This window comes from Buteo buteo, chromosome 4 (assembly GCF_964188355.1).
Source record: "Buteo buteo chromosome 4, bButBut1.hap1.1, whole genome shotgun sequence".
NCBI lineage: Eukaryota > Metazoa > Chordata > Aves > Accipitriformes > Accipitridae > Buteo > Buteo buteo.
The window spans coordinates 26,731,141-26,749,812 of NC_134174.1; the positions used below are offsets into that span (position 1 = coordinate 26,731,141).

The 18,672-nt window shown below is 58.4% G+C and overlaps 1 protein-coding gene across 3 annotated transcripts; it reads right to left on the reverse strand.

Moving 5' to 3' along the window:
- Positions 1 to 928: 928 nt before the first annotated feature.
- On the reverse strand, positions 929 to 17,423 carry EVI5L (ecotropic viral integration site 5 like). Of its 3 annotated transcripts, XM_075025227.1 has the most exons (20): positions 17,278 to 17,423; positions 12,849 to 13,048; positions 11,761 to 11,950; positions 11,368 to 11,592; positions 10,866 to 10,940; positions 10,445 to 10,570; positions 9,754 to 9,897; positions 9,493 to 9,582; positions 8,868 to 8,965; positions 8,688 to 8,748; positions 7,769 to 7,822; positions 7,197 to 7,229; positions 6,210 to 6,350; positions 5,901 to 6,029; positions 5,252 to 5,392; positions 4,209 to 4,361; positions 3,790 to 3,936; positions 2,963 to 3,058; positions 2,758 to 2,853; positions 929 to 1,132 (listed from the first exon to the last, which is right to left on the reverse strand). In XM_075025227.1, the coding sequence occupies exons 2-20, from the start codon at positions 12,995 to 12,997 to the stop codon at positions 932 to 934; spliced, it is 2,349 nt and encodes a 782-aa protein (XP_074881328.1). In that variant the 5' UTR covers positions 12,998 to 13,048; positions 17,278 to 17,423; the 3' UTR covers positions 929 to 931. The 3 variants fall into 3 exon arrangements, with proteins under 3 accessions (XP_074881328.1, XP_074881329.1, XP_074881330.1); XM_075025228.1 differs by lacking the exon at positions 7,197 to 7,229; XM_075025229.1 differs by lacking the exon at positions 2,758 to 2,853.
- Between the last annotated feature and the right edge of the window lie 1,249 nt (positions 17,424 to 18,672).

Consider the following 18,672-nt stretch of genomic DNA (forward strand, 5'->3'; position numbering starts at 1 on the left):
CCAGCCACTCAGAGATCCAGTGGTGTTCTGGGATCCCTCGGTGCGCAGGATCCGGCCATACAGAGATCCAGCGGTGCCCCAGGATCCAGCAGTGCGCAGGATCTGGCCGTTCAGGAATCCAGTTGTGTCCTGGGATCCCTCTGTGTGCAGGATCCGGCCTTTCAGGGATCCAGTGGTGTCCTGGGATCCCTCTGTGTGCAGGATCCGTCCGTTCAGGGATCCAGCAGTGTCTTGGGATCCATCTCTGCACAGGATCTGGCTCTTCAGGAATCCAGGGGTGTCCTGGGATCCCTGCATGCGCAGGATCCAGCCATTCAGGAATCCAGCGCTGTCCTGGGATCCCCTCTGTGTGCAGGATCCAGCCACTCAGGGATCCAGTGGTGTCCCGGGATCCCTCTACGTGCAGGATCTGGCCGTTCAGGGATCCAGCGGTGTCCTGGGATCCAGCGGTGCCCCGGGATCCCTCCGTGCGCAAAATCCGGCCATGCTTGGACCTTCCCCCCCCCGGCCAGATCCTGCCCTGGGGTGCTGTGGGGCCCACGGGTGTCCCCTGGGTGTTGTGGGTGTCCCTTAGTGTCCTCTGGCTGTCCCCGAGTGTCCCCTGGGTGTCCCTCAGTGTCCCCTGGGACCCACGGGTGTCCCTTAGTGTCCTCTGGGTGTCCCTCAGTCTCTGCTGGGTGCCGTGGGTGTCCTCAGCGTCCCCCGGGGGACCCTCAATGTCCCCCAGGTGTCCCCAGGGTGCCGTGGGGCTGGCGGGTCCCCGATGTCCCCACGGGTCAGGGTCCCCGGGGTGGCCCCTTGGGCTCACCGTCACCGCTGTTCCCCACGTTCCCAACGTTCCCCCAGCGTCCCCGTGGATCAGGGCGCTACAGGTGCCCCCCTCGATCTCGCCGGTCGCTGTTGTCCCCCACGTCCCCGATGTCCCCGTGGGTCACGGTGCCGTAGGCGCCCCCTCGGTCTCGCTGTCGCTGCTGTCCCCCATGTCCCCGAGGTCCCCGAGGTCCCCGATGTCCCCGTGGGTCAGGGCGAAGGGTGGCAGCTCCTCGTCGGAGGAACCCAGCGAGTCCTCGTCCCCCAGGCGTGTCCCCAGCCCCACCGCCCCGAAGGCCAGCGGCCCCCGCAGCAGCCGGATCTGCGGGGACAGGGGACAAGGGGACAGGGGACAAGGGACATGGGAACACGATAGGTGATGGGACAAGGGGATGGGGACAAGGAGAGAGGGACAGGGGACATGGGACATGGGAACACGATAGGTGATGGGACAAGGGGATGGGGGACAAGGGGACAGGGAACAAGGGAATAGGGATGGGGCCGAGGGGACGGGGGACAAGGGGATGGGGACAAAGGGATGGGGACAAGGGGACAGGGACAAGGGGAGAGGGACAAGGGACATGGGATCATGATGGGTGATGAGATAAGAGGATGAGTGACAAGGGGACATGGGATAAGGGGACAGGGAACAAAGGGATAGGGATGGGGTCAAGGGGACAGGGACAAGGGGATGGGGACAAGGGGACATGGGGACAGGGAACAGAGAGATGGGGATAAGGGGACAGGGGATGGGACAGGGGACAAGGAGATGGGGGACAGGGACAAGGGGACAAGGGACGAGGGCATGTGGGGAATGGGACAGGGAAGAAGGGGATGGGCGACAAGGGAACAGGGACAAGGGGACATGGATGGGGGAAGAGGGGACACAGAGAGGGGACGAGGGGATGGGGACAGTGTTGAAGACAAGGGGACAGGGACAAGGGACAAAGAGACAGGGAAGGACCAGGTGACGGGTGGAGGACAAGACAGGCAGAGGGGTGGGGGACAGGAGGGGACAAAGGGACAGGAGAGGGGACAGGAGGGGACAAGGGACAGCAGAGAAGGGGAGGAGGGAGGAGAGATGGGGAGAGACATTGTCACCAGCTGTCCCGGTGCCACGTGGCTCTGCGGGGACGTCGCCAACAGCACCCAGGGGACGTCACCGATGGCACCAGCGCCCAGCACAGCCCTGCTCGGGGACTGTCCCCGATGTGTCCTGGCCTTGGGGACATCGGGGACCCTTCCCCGGGGGTGTGTGTGTGTGGGGGGGGTGACCCCACCATGCCAGGGACAGGGGATGATGTCCTCTGTCCCCAGTAGGCAGGGTGACCCCCCGCCCCAGGGAAGGGTCCCCGAGACATTGTGTGGGTGCTGGACCCTGTATGGGGGACCCACAGCACCCGTGGGTACAGGGTACAGATCCCCCAGCACCCGTGGGTGCAGGGCACGGATCCCCCAGCACTTGTGGGTGCAGGACGTGGGTCCCACAGCACCCGTGAGTGCAGGGTACAGGGTCCTGCGGCACCCGTGGGCGCAGGACATGGGTGCCACAGCACCCACGGGTACAGGGTGTGGGTCATCCCAGAACCCGTGGGTGCAGGGTACAGATCCCACAGCATCTGTGGGTGCAGGATATGGATCCCCCAGCACTCGTGGGTACAGGGTACAGATCCCCCAGCACCCGTGGGTGCAGGGTACGGATCCCCCAGCACTTGTGGGTGCAGGATGTGGGTCCCACAGCACCCACGGGTGCAGGGTACAGGTCTCCCAGCACCCGTGGGTGCAGGACGTGGGTCCCCAAGAACCCATGGGTGCAGCATACAGGATCCTGCAGCACCCGTGGGTGCAGGGTAGGGGGTCCTGCAGCACCCGTGGGTGCAGGGTACAGGGTCCTGCGGCACCCGTGAGCGCAGGACGTGGGTGCCGCAGCACCCATGGGTGCCTTACCTCGGCCTTGAGCTCGTCGATGTGGTCCTTGAGCTGGCGGATGTACTGGGCGGCGTCCGAGTGGTTGAGCTGCCCCTGGATCATGCCCTCCTCCCTCTGCGGGTGCGCGCGGGTCAGCGGGTGCCCGTCCCCCTCCTGTCACCCTGTCACCCCGTTTCCCCCCCCGCCTCGTCCCCCCCCACCCCGTCCCCTCGTCCCCGCTCACCTGGATCTCCAGCTCGGCGACGCGCTGTCGCATCTCGGCCAGGGCTGCCATGCTGTCGGCCTCGCGCAGCCGCACTGCCATCACCTCCTCCTTGCTCTGGGGACATCCGTGTCAGTCGGTGCCACACCAGTGCCACCCCTGTGTCACTCCCCGCAACCAGGGGAGGCTCCAGTCCCCCCCCCAGTCCCCAGGGACAAGGGAAGGCCGTTGGAGGGGACGTTGAGGGTGATGGGAGCCCGTTGGAGGGGACGTGGGGACACTATAGGAGGGGACACTGGCACCCCACAGGAGGGGACATGGGGTTCCTGTTGGAGGGGACATGGGGACCCCAAGGGAGGGGACACTGGCACCCCATTGGAGGGGATATGGGGACACCATGGGAGGGGACATCGAGACCCTCTCAGAGGTGACACATTGACCCCTTTTGAGGGGACGTGGGGACCCTGGTGGAGGAGACAAGGGGACACCATTGGAGGGGGTGATAGGACGCTGCTGGAGGGGACATGGGGACCCTGTGGGAGGTGACATTGGGACCCTCTCAGAGGGGATACACTGACCCCGTTGGAGGGGACATGGTGGCCCTCCAGAAGTGGACACGGTGACCCCAGGAGAAAGGCTGTTGGTGTCCCTGGGGAGGGGACAGCGGTGTCCCCACCAGGAGGGGACAAGGGAGGGTCTGCGGGTGTCCCTGAGGGGGGTCTGTGGGTGCCCCAGGGGAGGGGACAGGGATACCCCTGGGGAGGGGATGGTGAGCACCCACGGCTGCCCCCAGGGAGGTGACAGAAGAGGGCTCGGGGTTGTCCCCGAGGTGTCCCCAAGCGTCCCACCTTGCACTGGGCCTCGGCGTGTTTGCGGTGGCTCTCGCTGAGCTGCGCCTGCAGCCCCTTGCTCTGCGCCGCCGCCAGCCGCAGCTGCTCCCGCAGCCCCGCGCAGGTCTGCTCCGCCCGGCCCAGCACCGTGCGCTGGATCTGGCCCTGCAGGGAGGGGACAGGACTGTCACCACCCTCTCCCCGGTCCCTGTCACCCCCCTTGCCCTGCTCCCACCCCCCAGCTCCCATAGCTCCGCACGGGTCTGCTCTGCCTGGATCTGGCCCTGGGTGTGCAGGCACCCAGCACCCATGGACCCAGCACCCCTAGTCCAGCACCCACAACGCCAGCACCCCCCGGTTCAGCACCCCTAGGCCCCGTACCCCCCAGTTCAGCCCCCACCCCCAGCCCCCCATCAGGATGCGGCCCAGGCTCTGACCTGCGTCTCGAGCTGCAGCACCCGCTGGCGCAGCGCCCGCAGCTCAGCCTGGGCCTGGGCCTCCCGCAGCCGCGCTGCCACCACGGCCTCTTGCAGCGCGTTGGCGTTGCTCCGCCGCGGGGACTCCTTCCAGCGCCCGCCCGCCCGGCCCGCCTGCGCCCCACACCCATCAGGCACCCGCCAGGTGGATGGGGGGACCCGGATGGCCCCCGTGGGGACCCCGGGGTGGCAGGGTGAGGGACCCGGGTGGACGGGAAGGGACAGAGGCGTTGGGATGAGGGATACGGGTGGCAGGGAGGGGACACGGGCGTTGGGACAAGGGACCCAGGTGGACAGGAGGGGACCCAGGTGGACAGGGGGGGACCCAGATGTTGGAACAAGGGACCTAGGTGGCCAGGAGGGGACCCACATGTCTGGGAGGGGACCTGGTGTCAGGACAAGGGACCCAGGTGGCCAGGAAGGGACCTAGATGTTGGAACAAGGGACCTGGGTGGCAGGGTGAGGGACCTAGGCGGATGGGAGGGGATAGAGGCATTAGGATGAGGGACCCAGATGGCCAGGAGGGGACCCAGGCATCAGGACAAGGGATCCAGGTGGCCTGGAGGGGACCCATATGTGGGGACAAGGAACCTAGGTGGCCAGGAGGGGACACAGGTGTCAAGACAAAGGACCCAGGTGGACAGGAGGGGACCCAGATGTTGGAACAAGGGACCTAGGTGGCCAGGAGGAGACCCACGTGTCTAGGAGGAGACCTGGTATCAGGACAAGGGACCCAGGTGGCCAGGAGGGGACCCAGGAGGGACCCGGGTGTCAAGGTGAGGGAACCTGGTGTCCAGGAGGGGTCCCAGTGTCAGGACAAGGGACTCAGGTGACCGGGAAGGGACCCAGGTGGCTGGGAGAGGACCCAGGCATCTGGGGGGTGACCCAGGTGTCTGGGAGGGACCCAGGCATCGAGAAGGGACTCAGGCATCCAGGGGGGCACCCAGGTGTCTGGGGGGGACACCCAGGCATCCAGGAGGGGACCCAGGCATCCAGGTCCTTACCTGCCAGCTGTCACTGAGATCCTTCACCTGCTGCTGCAGCTCCGTCAGTGACTTGACGGCCTCGGCCTCGCGCAGCGCCAGCGCCTGCAGCTCCTCCTGCAGCCGCACCACATTGTCCTCGTCCGGCAGCAGGCTGTTCCTCTGTGGGGACACGGGGGACATCAGTGGGGACACCCAGGGGTGGGGGCAACCGAGGGCAAGGGCATCAGATTATCAGTGGGGGCAGCCCAGGGCAGGGACAATCCCAAGGGAGTGTCACTGGATGTCATCAGGGTCACCTTGGGGTGGTGGCACTGGTCATTGGTAGGGACACCCCAGGGTGGTGGCACTGGGGGCTTGTCCCCCTCTGCCAGGTGGAGGTGGGGACACTCATAAGGTGTTAGGGAGATGACGGAGGACACTGGGGACAAAGGATCCACCAGGGACATGTGGCACAGGGGATCCCCGGGCACAGGGGGAACCCTGGGGACACTTGTGTGGCACAGGGGATCCCCAGGGACAGGGGACACCAGGTCCAGGACCCCCCAAGACCCCTTGTGTGACAGACCCTGTCCCCAAGACCACTTGTGTGACACTCCCCAGGGCCACTCGTGGGACCATCCCTGTCCCTAGGGCCACCAGCATGACACCCGCGAGCTGTCCCCACCACCTTCTCCATGTCGAGGACTTTATCCTGCATCTCCTTGAGGGCGCTGAGGGTCTCGCTCTCCCGCAGCCGTGACTGCTCCAGCTCCGTCTCCAGGTGGGTGACAAACTCCTCGCTGAAGCGTGGATTCCCCTGCCACCGTCCCCAACGTGTCACCCATGGGGCACAACGCCTGTCCCCGCCTTGCCCACGGCGGTGGCACCCACCACCCGCACCCAAATCTGGGCTGCAGCAGGGCGCGAATTGAAAGGGGGATGTGTGGGGGCGATGGGCACGCTTGGGGACATCTGGGGACAATTTGGGGACACCGACCTGCTGGTCCTGCAGCTGCCGGATGGTGGTCTGGGCACGCTGCAGGTTCTCGGTGGCCGAGGTGCAGCGTTGCTTCACCACCGCCAGTTCCCGCTTGATGATGTAGTTCTCCTCTGCCTCCTGTGCCCGTGTCACTTGGCCCTGGGGACAGCGGGGACGTGTCACCACCATGGCATGGCGTGACCGGTTCTCCTCCCCGCAGCGTGTCACTGGGAGGGGTGTGGTGGCAGTGGAGGGGTGGTGGGGACAAGGGGGTGATGCTGGGGACATGAGGGGGTGACACCAGGGATGAGGAGTGACGCCAGTCCCACAGTGGGTGAGGCTGGGGACAAGGGAATGACACTGGGGACAAGGGGGTGATGCCAGCAATGAGGGGGTGACGCCAGCCCCCTCCGCAGAGGGTGACAGCAGGGACGAGGGGGTGACACCAGAGTGATGCTGGCCCTGTGGTGGGTGACACCAGCCTGGTAGTGGGTGACACTGGGGACAAGGGGGGTGACATCGGGGATGAAGGAGGTGACGCCAGCCCTGGGGGTGACACCAGCCCCACAGCAGGTGACATCAAGGACAAGGAGGTGACAGCAGCCCTGTGGGGACCTCCAGGGACATTTTGTCCCCTCTGAGCCTCTTTCACCCCACGACCCACAACCTTCCGCTCAAAATCCACCTATTTTGGTCAAACTCATCAAAATGGCAGCTTTTACCCCATCTTGGCCAAACCCCACCCTCATATGCCACCGCGCCACCCCCCACTTTCCACCGAGGCCCAAAATGGGCCAAACCCCCCAATTTTCACCAACCGCCCCCCATATCCTCCTTCCCCCCCACCCCCCAAAGCGGGGAAGGTGCGCGGGAGCCTCCAGAAAAGCAGGAAAAAGGGCAAATCTTCCCCAAATGAGCCAGACGCAGGCGGGCTGGGAAGCAAAAGGGGGAAGAAAAGGGTTAAAATGCAGCAGAAAAGAGAAAAACAGCTATTTTTGACGCTACCTGGATGAGCCTGTCGGCGAGAGCCGCGCTCTCCTGCGGCCGCCGGCGGAGAAGAGAGAGAAAGAGAGGAGAGACGTAACAAGATAAACGAAGGAGACGGAGGCAGCGAGAGAAGCCACGAAGCAGAGGCACCCGGCAACCTTCCCGCGCATCATCGGTTCCCGTTTTGGAGTGTTTTCCAAGGATTTTTAGCTCTTTTCCCTCCATGCCGGGGGGAAAACACAGCGATGGTGGCGTTTTGCACTAAAATGGAGCATTTCCCACCTCCTGGAGGGAGACTTTGTGTGGAAAAATGATGAAGTAGGCACTCGCTGGACTTAAATGTCCTATTTCTGCACCAAAATGGTGCTGGGAGGGGAGATTTTGGGGGTGTGGCCCATAAAAGGGGTGCTGGAGGTTACAAGGTTGCACCCATGGGTGCCATGATCTCTGGGCAGTGGCGGTATAGGTGCCTCAGGGGAGTTTGGGGTGCTCCGGGGGACATTTTGGGTGCTCCAGGGGGGGTTTGGGTGCCCCCAGCGGGGTTTTGGGGTGCTCCCGGGGGGGTCTGGGGTGCCGGACGTGGGGCTCACCTTCTCCAGGGTTTCAATGCGCTGTTTCAGCAGGCGGTTCTCGGTGCGGAGGCGCTGGGGGGCAAAAATGGGGAGGAATCAGCCCTGGGGTGGGTTTGATGTCCCCAGGGGGGTCACTGAGCCTGGGGACAGCTTGGGGGCAGGGGGACTCAAGGTAAAGTGACCCCGGGCATAGGCTAAGCTGTCCCTGAATGGCTCCAGTGGCCTCAGGTATGGGTCAAGTGGCCCTGGGATGGCTCAAACAACCCTGAAGATAGGACAAAGTGGCCCTGGGATGGCTTACATGGCCCTGGGGACAGCTTAAATGGCCACGGGATGGGTTATGGTGGCCCCAGGATGGCTTAGATGGTCCCAGGGATGGGCTAAACGTCCCCAAGGATGGGTGAAAGTGGCCCTGGGATGGCTCAAACTGCTCTGTGACAGGTCAAGTGGCCTTGGGGACACTTTAAATGGCCCTTGGGATAGGTCAAAGTGGCATCAGGATGACTTAAATGGCCCTGGGGATAGGCTAAGCTGCCCCAGGAGGGCTCAAGCTGCCCCAGGAGGGCTCAAGTGGCCCTAGTGACAAGTCAAGTGGTTCCAGGGAGAGGCTAAGCCACCCTGAGATGGCTCAAGTGGCCCCAGGAATGGGCTACATGGCCCCAGGATGGCTCAAAGTGACCCCAGGGATGAGTCAAAGTGGCCCTGGGATGGCTTAAATGGCCGTGGGGATGGGCTAAGCCATCCCAGGATGGCTCAGACAGCTCTGGGAATGGGTCAAGTGACCCTGGGATGAGCCAAAGTGGTCCTGGGATGGCTTAGATGGCCCCAGGGATGGGCTACACTATGTCAGGAGGGCTCAGCTGGCCCCAGGGATGGGCCAAGCGGCCATGAGGATGGCTCAAGCGGCCCCAGGATGCCAACACTTGACCCATCTCACCTTGATCTCGATCTGCTCCTCCATCTCTTTGTTCTTGATGGCAGCGTACTCCTTCTCCAGCCTGCTCGGGACATGGGGACAGGCTGGGACACGAGGATGGGGAGCAGACCCCCTGGCCCTGCGCCCCATGGTTGCTGGGGGGACCCCATCCAAGCGCAGGAACCCATCTCCCCCTCTTACCTCTTCATCTTCTTGGGGTTGTACTTGACCTGGAAGGCCCTGAGGATGAGCTTGTCGGGGCAACTGTCGAACTGGTGTGGGATCACCTTCTGGAAGTACTACGGGTGCAGAAACCAGCCATGAAACATGGCCCCAAAATACAGGCCATCACGTAAACCAGCCCCAAAGTAGGGTCCGTTGGGTAAAACCAGCCCCAAAATAGGGCCTGTTGGATAAATCTGCCTCAAAACACACCCTTGTTGCGTAAATTCACCCCAAAATACAACTTACTGCATAAACCACCCCCAAAATATGGCCCATCACGTAAACCTAAAATACAACCCATTGCACAAATCCACCACAAAATAAGGCCTCTTGCATAAACTGGTCCACAAACACATCCAGTTGGGAGAAACCTGCCCGGAAATACTAAATGTGGGGGTAAATCTGCCCCAAACTACATCCCCTTGGACAAATCTGCCCCAAAATACATCCCCTTGGATGCCCTGTTGTACAAATCCACCCCAAAATATGTCCTGTTGCCTAAATCCACCCCAAAACATGTCCCATTGGACAAATCTGTCCCCAAATACATCCTGTTGGACAAACCCACCCCCAAACATGTCCCATGTCCATGGGCACGTACCTGGGACATGCCCTCCATGTCGAGCTGGACGAGCTCGGCCTGGTTGAACTGCAGCAGCGCCATCCCCACGCGGAAGACAATCTCCAGCCCCTGTGGGAAGGGTCCACGCTTGACCCCACGCCATCACCTTTCCCACCCGGGGTTTGGGGTTTTTCTCCCCAAAACCAGACCAGCTGGCGCAGGGAGAACATTTCCACATCCAAGTGGAAAACATGGTTGTGGTCCCTTTGTGATTTATGGTGTTGGCCACGGCCCCATTACCTCGTACATGAAGATGTCGAAGACACGTGTGGCCACGGGAAGAGGGAAGGTGGTGAGGAAGAGGGTGAGGAACCAGGACGAGGCGTACATGGAGGTGAGGAAGCTCTGTGAGCGGAAGTGGATGTTCAGCTCCGGTAGCTGCTCCTGGACGTGAGAAATGGGGGAAATGAAGAGAAACAGGGAACAGTGAATGTTTTTAGGGGTCATTCATGGCTGTTGAGGTTTGAACAGGTCCATGAGGTCTTGTGGGGGTCTCATGGAAGGTCTCCTGGTGGGGGGGGGGCTCGTGGATGGTCACCAGGGGCTCATGGATGTCCCTCAGGGCATCTTGTGGATGGTCCCTGGGGTGTCTCATGGCCGGTTCCTTTGGGTGTCTCACTGGTGGGCCCCAGGGTCTCACAGATGGTGCCTGGGGCACCTCATGGAGTTGTCCTGGGGTCTCATGGATGCCCCCAGCATATGTTGTGGACATTCTTGGGGACTCACTGATGTCCCCCTTGAAAAATCATGGATGGTCCTCAGAGCATAGACATCCCCAGGATCTGTATCACTGGACACGAGCTCCACTGGAAGAACCCATTTCTCCCAAGAGCTGCCACCTCACTCCTACCTCTCCCTGTCCTCGTCCCCCAGATCCACCCACCGGTTCTTGCCACCCTGAGAGTTCTGGGGGGCATGGGGTGGTGCCTACCTGCAACATGTACTCAAACTGGTAGATGCAGAGCCCCAGCTCAGCCATACTGGGTTTGAAGAGCTCCCGTAAGCGGTATTCCTGCATCAGCCTCACAAACACGCAGAAGGCCTCCTCCTCAGGCATCTGGAGACCCAAAGGTACATGAATTCCCCCTTGAACCTCTGCTGGCAGCTCCAGATGCGGAGCCTCTTCCCATTAGGTGATGGGATGGGATGTGCCAGAACCCGTCCCTGGGTGAAGGGAAATGCGAATGGGGGATTTTAAACCCATCAGGAGTAAGTGGGATGGTGGAAATGAGCCCATTTTGCTCCTGAGGATCAAGAAAAAGGCTCCCACTTCCCAACCCCATTCTACCATGTCTCTGGAGGGTGTTGAAAACCCATCGGCAGCCCCTCCTCGCCCTGGAGTCATCACAAACCTGCATTAGCAGCAGTCCCACGATGAAGGCGCTACCCTGGCAGTATCCAACCTCCCGATCCACCAGTGAATAGGCCTGGAAGGAGGAAAAAAATTCAAAATAAATATACGTGTGAGCAGGGGGATTCGCGGGGCCACCATCCCTGCTTGCTGTGGGAGGCCAACAGTGGAGGGAAGCCTTGACCATGACATCAAAAATAGCTTTTTTTTGGTTGACAACACCTCCTGTGAGCACAATGTTGCTGCAAACTTGAATTTAGACCCCCAAATACTCAACTATTTGTTTCTTAATTCAGAGTAAAACTCAACAGGAAAAATGAGGTCTGGGGAATGAGGTCGCTTTGCAAGGAAAGACCTGTCACACTGCAAGAAGTGATGGTTCCAGGAGTTTGTGGTGGAAACCAAACCCATCAAAAATTAATATCCACTTAAAACAGCTTCAAAACCCAAAGCAGTGTCTGGGCTATGGCCAAGATCCATTGACGTTCGAGGAAAGACATTACCTTCATGACATTGAAGAGCACCTCCTGGCCCAGACTGTCCTGTCCCTTGAAGAACTCGTGCTCTGGGTAGGTACGGGCGATATCCCGTCGGATGAGCTTCTCACAGGGAGAGGACATCTTGAGCAGCTCCGAGTATTGGTTTTTGACGGGCATGTCGGTGGCACTGCAGAGCAGCTGCCAGACAATGGCACGGAAGTGGTGGGGGATCCCTTTGCGGATGAGCTCCTGTGCAAAAATGGGGCAAAAGCCTGAGAAAATGGGTTTCAAGAAGATGCGGAAACTCCTCGTGGATGGGGAGACATCGTCCTGTCCTGGCACGGGGAAGGTCATGCTGAGGCTGCAGATTTTTGCAGCGGGGTTAAAATAGAGTTAAAAATAAAGCAGTTTCCTCACCTTCAGCAGCTTCTCTTTCTTCTTCCGCCACTCGTCCCACTCGTTGACGATGCGGCCCCAGAGGATCCAGGTGTCCTCCTCGAGGTGGCTGAGGTTGGAGGAGGCTGAGGAGCTGGAGACCAAGGAGGAGCCGCTGTTCCTTCGTGAGCCATTCATGGAGCGCATCGACTTGGAGTCAGCCTCCAGTAGCCTGCGAGAGACCAAGATAGCCCCAAAAAAGCCCCAAAGGAGGAGACAGCCCCCAAAACTGCCCCAAACGAGGAGATATTCCTCCAAAACAGGACCCAAGGAGAAGAGATTCCCCCAAAATGGTCCCGAAAAAGGAGATACTCCCCCCAAACAGCCCCAAACGAGGAGATATTCCACCAAACAGCCACAAAGGAGAAGAGTCCCCCAAAACAGTCCCAAAAAAGAAGATATTCCCCCCCAAAAAAGCGAAAGGAGGAGAGATTCCCCCAAAACCATGCCAAAAGAAGAGAGATTCCCCCCAGAGCACCCCAAATAAGCAGATATTCCCCCAAAACCACCCCGAAGGAGGAGATATTCCCCCAAACCACCCCAGAACAGCACCTGGATGGGCTATTTGCCCCAGCCAGATGCTGACAGTTGCCCGGGAATGGTTTCTTTAATAATTTGCTTAAAAAACAGATTTCCAATGGTTTTTTTCCAAAGTAAATTTGCTTAAAAATGGCTTTGCAAGGAAATTTGCATTTTAGGGCTTGATTTTAACACCAGTTTAATGCCAGGGATGGAGCTTTTTGCCCAGTATTTCGGCAAAGTGAGCCTCAGGGCTCGTTTCCTGTCAAGAGCAGGTTTAAAACCCACCACCGAAGTGGGTGGGTTTATTATTTCCAAACAGCTGCCTCCTTCCAGAAAACCCCTTTGCCTGCCTGAACGAGCAAACCCTGCTGCTTTCAAAGAGAAAAATATAACCTTGAAAATAAGAAACTGGAGTGTTTTTATCCTGGCTGGAGCAATGCTTGGGGGAAATGGCTCGTTGTTGTCCAGTGCCTTTGATTTTAAGGGACATACTTGAAAGAAAAGGATGATAAAAAGGCCAAATGAGGCACATATCTGCTGGCACTCACCGATTTTGCTCCTCCAGCTTCGCCAGCAGCTCCAGTTCGTCGGGGCTGAGGTTTTCCGAGTCGGAGGTGGGAGAACACGCCGGTGCTGAGTTGACGGAGGAGAGGGCTTCGTGGGAGGACGAGTCGGGGCTGATGGCCGGCGACGCCATGGCGGCAGGGGCTGGCAGCGTGCCGAGCCCGCGGGGATTTCGGGGTCTCACCTGGAAAGCCGAGCACCAGCATGGGCGGGATGTGATCCTCCCATCTTTTCCTCCTCACCACATTGCTTCAAAACCCTTAAACCCCCCTGTTTTAGCTAATCTGATAGAAAACAGGATGTGAGCATTGCTCGGTTTGCAGCCTACCAAGATATTCACTTAATTCCCTAAAAGGATCCCATTTAAGCCCAGTTTTCATGTCAAGCTAGTTCTAAGCGCATCGTCCAGTGTTTGCCCTAAATTAGTTGAATTAAATTAGCCTAAAAACTGGAATTAAGCCCAATGTACCCTCATTTTGGGAAGGAACAGGCCAATATGGGAAGAGAGGATTTACAGAAAGCTGTCCTCATTGTGCTTTAGGGGTTGATGTCGCCCAGTTTGCCCACTTTGGTGGTGTTTTATGGAAAAACGCCTCCCTGGGGAAGAATGAGTCCCAGTTTGGGACTGCAGGGACCGGCAGAAATGGGGTAGAAAATGATGGATTGAGGAGTGCTGCAAAAAGAGAAGTTCAAGTGGTGCCTCCGGTGGGGATTTGCTGGAGGATGAACATGGACTGGGATCCCTCAAGGCAGCTCTGGCCTTTTTTGGGCCGAAAAACTTTCCTTTTGGTAAAAAAATGCTGCTGAAGATTGGCAAAATGAACGCTCAGTCGCTGCTGTGGCCAAAGGGGATGAAGAAAGTGGAGGAAAGAAATAAAAAGCAGCAGCGCCTGAAGGATGTGCTGTGACTGTGTGATTTACCTGATCTGGGCTTAGTTTACTCTCTGCGCAGATTAAGCTATAAATTGGGGAGGTTTTAACCAAAAAGCCACATTTCCAACCCCTTTTTTGGGAGGAAAAACTGGCCAGTGGAGCAAAACAAAAATCCCTCGCTGTTTGGTTAACAGTTTTCCAAAACCAGCAAAATTTAACAGAGCGGCTTCGGGGCAAGCGGGGAGAATCAGGTCAATCGTTAACGGGATCAGGCAGATTTGCTTATTAAGCAGGAAATTTTATAAAGGAGGGGAAAAAAAAGCCTCGATTATATTTGATTCAGGCCCATGCTGCTCGTCGTGGGACAGGGCTTGTCCAGCAGTGCCTTCATCTCCAGGAGAGCTGTTAATTTATTTTCTATAATTAATATTTCCCTGCAAGACCTTGCTGGCTGATATCACCCAAAATACTGTTTTAATGAAAAAAAATAGTGAGCGCCATCGGCGGCTTCGCTGCAAAATGCTAAGTTACCAGTCAAACAGTGGCCACAGCACAACCTGTCAGGGTTCAATGGGCTGCGAGAACGTCCTGAAATGGCTTTTTAGGAAAATGCTCATTTCCATGTCAATGTGTGCGGGGGGAATGAAAGCAACAACCACATGTGGATGAGCATGGGATGGCCAAAATGCATGATTTCAACCCAAAAATGAGGTAGGCAGATGGCAATATTGTTTATTAGACCCATAAAAAACAGGTGGAAATGGGAAAAGAGGAGAAAAGGCAAGCTGAAATTTTTCAGTGGGTTTTTTGGGGTGAAATCCTGTTGGTTTTCCAACATGGAGGGAAGGAGCTGGTGGCTGCCATCCTTCAGGGGTTCCTGTCATGCCAAGAGCTTTTTCCAGGGTGATGGGTATTGAATTTGGAGGAAAAAAAAAGTCTAAGGGGTTGTCAATGGTGCTGAGAAAATCTGGCGAAAAAAATGATGGAAATGGCCCTGGAAATGCCACCATGGTGCCTAGACTCTGTTTTTAGGAAACTGGCCCAAAAAGTGGCTCACACAATCCCAATTTCAGCCCATTTGTGATGGTGGGTTAATAAAAAATAACTTTCCAGGTGCAATGGGGCAGTGCAGAGTCCTCAAGGTCCCCATGTGTCCCCAAAGTCCCCACATCTCGCCATCATATCCGCTCATTTTCCCCCAAAATACCATTGCTCAATCAAAATGCTGTAAAAAAAGCCCAATTTCAGCAGGATGTCAAGATGCCGACCTTGAGCCAGAGTGTTTTGGGAGGAAAACGTTAAAATTTCCCCTTTGCACTTAAAATCTGCCAATTCGTAGCTTTTTCAACCCATTTTCGCAGCTTTTCAGTGGAGCTTCATACCGTTTCTGTGGTGTTTCGTGCCTTTTCTGCCCCCTTTTATGCCTTTTCTGTGTCATTTTATGCCTTTTCCACCCATTTTTGTAGTGTCTCTCAGTGCTGTTTTGCACCTTTCCCACCCCGTTTTCACAGTATTTTCTACACTGTTTTCTCAGCGTCTCTCAGTGCCGTTTTGCATCTTTTTTGCACCATTTTTGCCGTGTCTCCAAACTCTTTCTGCGATTTTTCTGTGTTGCTTTCGCCGCCTCTTAAAAGTTCATCAAAGCAGGGATTCACCCCCAGTTTCAGCAGCAATTTTTGGAGGCACCGGCTAGCGACGCTGACTTCACATCGAACACAAACCATCAAAAATCCACCAATTTGCCAGAAACCCCTATTATTAACATGCAAAAGGAACCGGATAAGGAAAAAAAAAATATTAAACCACAAATATTTCAGCGGGACATTCTCAAGCTTCACCAACATCTGCAGTTTGCAGAAAGAGGAGGAAAATGGATAAAAATAGGTTTAAACATCGCGGGTCTTGCCACCAGTGGGGATGAAGCAGGTGCAAATTTTAAGCTAAAATCCCACCAAAATGCCACCAGGTTTAAAACCGACCAAAACCCACACAAAAACAGGTGAAAATTTAATTCAGCACCAAAACAGAGCGAGGAAACTGCCCCCCCCCCCGATGCTGGCCACCAAAATGCATTTCCAAACGTGGCTTTTTGGGGAAAACCTACCCAAAATGCCACTCGGGTGGTGATTTTTATGTTTTGCGCAGTCCTAAAGTGGTTGAAATGCGCCCAAAACTGGGAGGGTTTGGGGTCTTTTGGGATTTTTCACCGAAATATGGTGGGTTTTTTTCCCCCCATCCAGGCTGCTGGTGGCAGCAGGTATTAAACACTGCCAGCAACGCTGCTGGTGAAGCCCCTATTGATGGAAAACCAGCAGAAAAAGGGAAAAAATCAAAAAGGGAGGATGAATCTGGGGGAAAAACCTGTAATTTGATAGGAAACCTGAGTCGTCCCAGCGTAGCTAAAATCTCTAGGTTTGAACCCAAAAGGAGAGGCGCGCCGGGGACGGCACAAAGCCGTGGCTCCAAGGGCTGCGGCCGTGGTTGCTCCATCTTCTAGGCGGCTGCGGGGGGTGTGTGTGTGTTTTGGGGGACATCCAGGGAGCCCCCCAAGCCTCCTCCCCAAGAATGGGGGGCACAGGGATGCTGGTGGAGAGGGTGGTTGTGCATTGACTAGGTGTGGAGGGTGATAAAAGCCTCCCTCCTCCCCAGTAAATGACATTTAGGGACCGCGGCTGTGATAGGGGGGAGCTCAGCTGCCTGCTGCAGACTCCCCCTCTCCTTTTTTTTTTAACCAAAACCTCATTATTTTACGGGGAAAAAGAAGCAAGGGACAACACCCTCTTTGCACACAGGAGCACAGCCCTCGGCAGGCTGCGATGGTGGGGGGCCCCAATAAAGGAGGAGAATAGGGGGACGCCCTCCCCAATGTCCTCCTCTATGGGGGGGAGCACCTCTAATGCCTCCCCATGGCGTGTTGGGGTACCCCCAATGCCCCCCTCCACAATACAGCCCTGAATTCTCCATGCTGTAGCAAGGTGGGGGGCACCCCCGTGGTTTCCTCTGGGGGGGGTAAACCCCCAATTACCCCCGAAAAGTGGGGAGGAACCCCATTTACCTCCTTAGCCTGGGGGGGAGAATCCTCCAGTTACCCTATAGTCCTGGGGGGGGGGTTTACCCCCAGCTACCCCCATAGTCAGGGGGAAGATTATCCCAATGCCCCCCCCATGGAGGGGACACCCCCAAAAGCATGGGAGGTACGCCCAATTACTCCCCAGCTGGGGGGGGGGGGTGGCAACCCCAATTAGTTCCCCCTCCATAGACTGGAGGGGGGGAATATTTACCCCAAATTACCCCCCCCACCATTACCCCCATAGACACCCCCTCCTCATAGCCTAGAGGGGGGCTTTACCCCCAATACCCCCCCCGGGGGGGGTCACCCCGGGGAGGGGGGATTACCCCCAATTCCCCCCCTACCCTTAATGGGGTGATTACCCCCGATCACCCCCCCACAGCCCCCCCGGGGGGGTCACCCCCCCCATTCCTGAGGGAGGGAGCCCCCCCCCCCGAAGGGGGCGGGCCGCTCCTCCCGGCCCCTCCTACCTGCGAAGCGCTGCCATGGCGACCGCCGGCTGCCTCCGAGGGGGGGGCCCGCGGCGTCCCCCCGCCGCCACCGCCGCTTGGAGCCGAGCGGGAGCCGCGGCCGCCGCGGGCCCCGCCGCTGCCATGGAGGGGGGGGGGGACCCGCCGCCGCCGCCGCCGCCGCCCTGACTGACACTGACTGACAGGTGGCCCCGCCCCTCAGCCAATCAACGCGCCGCCTCCGCGCCTTCGCCCGCCTCCCCGCGGCGCCACCACCAATCGCCGAGGTCCGCCCGGGAATGAGCCGCCGCGGGGGACCCGGCTACAAACCGCGCCTGCTGTGCGGTGAACCAATGGGCTGGATCGCCGGTGGTTGATGGGCAAGATGCCCTTCCAATGAGATTCAAGGAGATGCTTCCCCTCCGAGGGGGGGTGGGCACCGCCTTGCTGAGAGGCGAATGGCAGGCGCAGGTGGTGATGATAGATAGGTAGAGCGGCCAATCGGCTGCCACATCTCGCTTGGAGTGGCACCTGGCTGACAGAAGAGGACAACAAGCCCCGCCTGTTAGCTGAAGTGGTTGGATTTGATTGACAGGAAAATCTACCAATCGCTGGCGCAGGAGAAGGTGAGGCAGCCTATAGGGGCGCGGAGACTAAGCGGCATTCACCCCTCCAGCACAGGTGGCTGAACCCGCCTTTCTGGGGAGAGTTGCGGCTCTTATTGGCTAATGGGGATGATAGGCAAACGCCTCCACCTACGGGGCGTCGAATAGCTGATCGCAGGTCTGTGGTAAGGGGTGCAGAGTGGAGTTAACCCTCCGTTACCTCAGGGATGGTGCCCGGGTAGGGGGACTCGGGATGGGGGTCCCCAGTTCCCCAGGGACAAAGGTATCAGGCAACCCTGGTTACCCAAAGATGGGGGTGATGGGGGGGTCGCTCATTCCCACAGGGACCTGGGTATGAGGACCGTGGGGGTCCCCAGTTCCCCGGAGACAACGGTGTCAGGGTGACCAGCATCCCCCGTCCCACAGAGGTCCAGGGATGGGGACACTGGGAGCTCCTGGGATCTCCAGGGATGGGGAGAATAGGGACCCCAGCTCCCCAGAAATGGGGGTAACAGGGGTCCCACGTTTCTCAGGGATTCAGGGCTTGGGGCACTAGGGGTCCCCAGCGATCCCAGGGATGCAGGGACACTAGGGTCCCCAGTTCCCCAGGGATAGGGGTTTGGGGGGCATTGGGGATGTCCCTAAGGACAGGAGTGCTGGTGCACGGGGTATCCCCAGGGACAGGGATATGGGGACACTTAAAGAGCCCAGGGACGGGGGTGTGGGACACTGGGGGTGTCCCCAGGGCCTGGGGGTGCTGAGGTGCCACTGAGGATATTTTTAACAGTGCTGAGAAGTCTTTTTTTAGGAA

Bases quoted from the DNA above. Each gene is read 5' to 3' on its own strand.
- EVI5L (XM_075025227.1), bottom strand. From the start codon at position 12,997: ATGGCGTCGCCGGCCATCAGCCCCGACTCGTCCTCCCACGAAGCCCTC. The intron at 7,823-8,687 runs GTGAGATGGGTC...TTTGCCCCCCAG, and splicing joins AGGAGCAGATCGAGATCAAG to CGCCTCCGCACCGAGAACCG. The intron at 3,059-3,789 runs GTGGGACGCTTG...GGATGTCCCCAG, and splicing joins ACGCCGAGGCCCAGTGCAAG to AGCAAGGAGGAGGTGATGGC.